The sequence below is a fragment of the Gopherus evgoodei genome, chromosome 21 (assembly GCF_007399415.2).
Source record: "Gopherus evgoodei ecotype Sinaloan lineage chromosome 21, rGopEvg1_v1.p, whole genome shotgun sequence".
In the NCBI taxonomy this organism is placed as follows: domain Eukaryota; kingdom Metazoa; phylum Chordata; order Testudines; family Testudinidae; genus Gopherus; species Gopherus evgoodei.
In genome coordinates this window covers 1477172-1480953 of record NC_044342.1, presented here as the reverse complement: position 1 = coordinate 1480953, position 3782 = coordinate 1477172, and the positions used below count along the sequence as shown (strand labels likewise).

Here is a 3782-nt window from a genome sequence, read left to right as displayed (position 1 = left end):
AGACACAGACCATCCAGTCGAGCCTGGGGGAACCCATAGGCAAATCTCTCACCCATGCCCATTGGTTTGGCTGCTGCACCGGAGTCACGGCTGAGCCAATGAGGAGCTTCCTCGTTTCCCATCAGCAGCTGGATTTGAATACGTGGCCTCATAAGACGTGGCTTCTCCCTGGATGGTCTCAGCTCTGCCCTGGGGACAGCGTGAAGGTCAGCCATGGATCCACTCCAGGGATTCATCCTGCTGCTCTCACTGGCAAGTGAGTAACCCTCATGGATGCTCCTGATCCTTCTCCTTCCTTGAAAAGACTCTGGCTCATATGGTCCAGAGCCCCAAGGAAATCTATCTAACTACATAATCATTTTATCTATCTATCCCCATGCATATCTCTCCCCCATCCATCCATCTATCCTGATGCACATCTATCTATCTATCTATCTATGTGCAGGATTTATTTTCCATCTCTCCATCTCCAGAATCTCTAGCTACCCGTTCCACCTCTCATTGGTGATATCTCTCCATTTCCATCTATCCTTCCACCCATCTACGGTCTCTCTGTCAGTTTACCAACCTACTGCTCTTGCATGAGCAAAAAGGAGTCAAGATGACATGCCGGTTTCTCTCATGCAGGTGGATGGTGCCAATATGCCTCCTTCAGCCAAAGCCCCTCTGAGATCTCAGTGTCTCTCGGACAGATGGTGGCTCTGGAATGTGCTGTGGCAAACGTCTCAGCGGACAAGGTCAACGTCAACTGGATCCGGCAGAGCCCTGGACAGAAACCTGAAGGGGTGTTGCTCTTCAAAACGGATCTGTCCATTTACCGAGCTCTGGGGATCCCAGAGCAATATGTTTCCTCCAGAGACGCCTCCAACAAGAAGTTCCTGCTAACCATCCGCGATGTCCAGGAAGGAGATGACTCCATCTATTTCTGCTTTGCCTATTATGGTTCAGCTGGAGTCCAGACGTGGGAAGAGGGGACCCGCGTGCATGTGTTGAGTGAGTATGGAGCTGTTTGCTCCCGTTAGAATGCAAGGATGATCCAGAGGTCAGGATCTGGCTTTGGGAGATCTGAATTTGACACTGCTTCTGCCACAGCCTCCATGTCTAACCTTGGGCCAGCTTCTCTGCACCTCAGTTCCCCCTCTCAGCAACAAGAAACCAGCCCTTCCCTACCTCCCAGAGGTTGTGTGGCTCAGTGAATTGAAGAACCTCTGATATTAGGGTGATGGTGTCCAGACAGTGACCTGTCTCTTAGATGAGCACGCTGAGGTTGGTGGAGGAGGCCCAGGGGGGTAACAGACATTCTCCATAGCGCCCAAGAAACCAGACCAGGAGTTTCTGTAACGGGTGGTGTTTCTCTTTCTCCCTCGCCTCTCCCCTCCCCCAAGGAGCTGGGTGAGAGGGCCAGACTGGGTCACAGTGAGAGAGGTGGTGTGTGGCACACCATTGGTTCTTCTTATGTGTATTTTATCTCCAGCCTATGTCACATGCTCTTCAGGGAACTGCTGGGTTTGTTTATTCCATATAGATATTTTCAAAAGATGACAGTAGCCAAATCTAAATAAACTACACAAGTTAATTAATCGGAGCAACGATAATGAACCCATAACTAAGGAAGGAGATATTGGTCTTGTCATGAAGACAAAGCAGAGAGAGACAAGATACATGACTCTGGGAGGGAGAAGGGGTCTAGTGTGTTAGAACAGAAAAGGACGGGGAGCCAGGACTCCTGGGTTATACCACCAGCTCTTGGAGGAAGTGGGGTCTAGTGGTTAGAGCAGGGGGGCTGGGAGCCAGGACTCTATCCTGGCTCTGGGAGGGCAGGCAGGTTGAGGGGTGTGAACCAGGGATGCTAACCACCGTCTCCAATGTCCTCTCTGTGTATTTGCAGGGAGTAATCTGCCCCAGCCCCGAATCCAGCTGTTCCCTCCAGCCCAGGAGGAACTTGCCACCGGCTTTGCCACCCTGACCTGCCTGGTGAGCAGCTTCTTCCCTGGCTACATCGATGTGCTGTGGATGCGAGACTCCCAGGCCCAGGCCCAGGCCCAGGGGGTAAGAATAGGGCTCGTGGCACTGGGAGAGGACAAGACCTACTCGGTGAGCAGCTATCTGACGCTGCCAGACAGTGAGTGGGGCTTGGATGCCAGCTACAGCTGTGTGGTCAAGCACGAATCGCTGGCATCTGCGCTGGAGAAGAACATCAGTGCCAAGGACTACAAAAGACAATAGCCCAGCAGGGAGCCTCTGCTCCCAGATCGCAGGGGTCCTGCCAGGTTCAACCTCCCCCATGCCCATCTGCCAGGCTGGGAAACCCCCCTTGGCTTGGAGGCATACGGTCCCTTGTCTGGAGCAACCTCCCTCTGTGACCTAACACTCCATGAGATCCCACCCAGCAGCACCCCTTCAAAAGCAGCGGCTCCACTTCTGTCTTGCTTTTGCGGGAGGGAGCAAAGATCCAGCCTGGGCTGGGGGCAGAGCTGAACCCAAAATGCAAAGCTTCAGTCTTGGTTCTCCAGACCATATCTGGTTCCTTCTACAACTCTGTCTATCCTACTGTCCCTTCTCCTACTCTGCCATCTGTCTGTCTGGCCCATCTGTTTCTTTTCACATGTACTCATCCCTCCATACACAGCCCCCCTCTCGCTCCATCCATCCATGTACACTCCTCTCCCCAGGGCTTTACAGATCTACATATCAATGCTGCTTGTTTCCTCTCCACCTGTTCATATCACCACACTATCGCCCCAATGTACCAATCCGTCCATCCATCTAATCTCCACCCATGCTCCCTTCTCAGCAGCAGTTTAGTAATCCAGCATTTATAAAGTGGTAGAAAAAGCAAAGACAATAAAAGAAAACTTGATACCAAATTCATTGCTTTGTACTTTTTTTAAAGCAAGACAAACATATCTCCAAATGGATTAAAGTACAATATTGGGGGGAGCAATAGCTCATTGGTTTGAGCAGTGGCTTGCTAAACCAAGAGCTGTGAATTCAATTCTTGAGGGGGCAACTTACAGATCCAGGGTAAAAACTGGCCCTGCTAGCAAAGGCAGGGGGCTGGACCTGATGACCTTTCAAGGTCCCTTCCAGTTCTAGGAGATTGGTATATCTCCTATTATTACATATTAATTTAAAGCATATCTGTAGTTTGGCCACTAGGGGCAGCAGAGGGTGAGGTTGGGGAAGGGGAGGCTATACTATATAAGGGGCACTAGAGGGCAGCAGTGAACAGGACAATATTCCACTAAATAGCTGTCACCCATTGTTCAGACCCTTTAAATCAGAGGTTCTCAGACTTTTGTACTGGTGACCCCTTTCACACAGCAAGCATCCCAGTGCAACCCCCTTTATAAATAAAAACACTTTTTAATATATTTAACACCATTATAAATGCTAGAGGCAAAGCGGGGTTTGGGATGGAGGCTGACAGCTCACGACCCCCTGAGGGGTCCCGACCCCCAATTTGAGAACCCCTGCTTTAAAATAACCCTGTATCCTCCCATTCACCCTCAAACCTCCCTTGCCTAGGTCAGGATGGGCCCTTACCCCAGGCAGTGCCATGAGCCACACGCACACCTTTGCCTTGCGTAGCCCCATCCCACAGGGCAGGACCAGCCCCAACAGGCAAGTCCATCCCTCCCTAGGGAGATGCCCTCAGACCCCTTGGCCCTGTTGGGGCCAGTCCTTGCTCTCCTTCTGCCAGCCCCAACCTCATTCCTGTCCCACCACAATCTCCCCACGGGAGTTCCCACCCCTCAGACTCCCAGGCTGCCCTCCCCCTG

The 3782-nt window shown here is 51.7% G+C and overlaps 1 protein-coding gene across 1 annotated transcript; it reads left to right on the top strand.

Moving 5' to 3' along the window:
* The first annotated feature begins 213 nt into the window (after positions 1–213).
* LOC115638371 (immunoglobulin lambda-1 light chain-like) lies at positions 214–2226 on the top strand. Its single transcript, XM_030539964.1, has 3 exons — positions 214–256; positions 628–993; positions 1889–2226. The coding sequence occupies exons 1-3, from the start codon at positions 214–216 to the stop codon at positions 2224–2226; spliced, it is 747 nt and encodes a 248-aa protein (XP_030395824.1).
* Positions 2227–3782: the final 1556 nt, after the last annotated feature.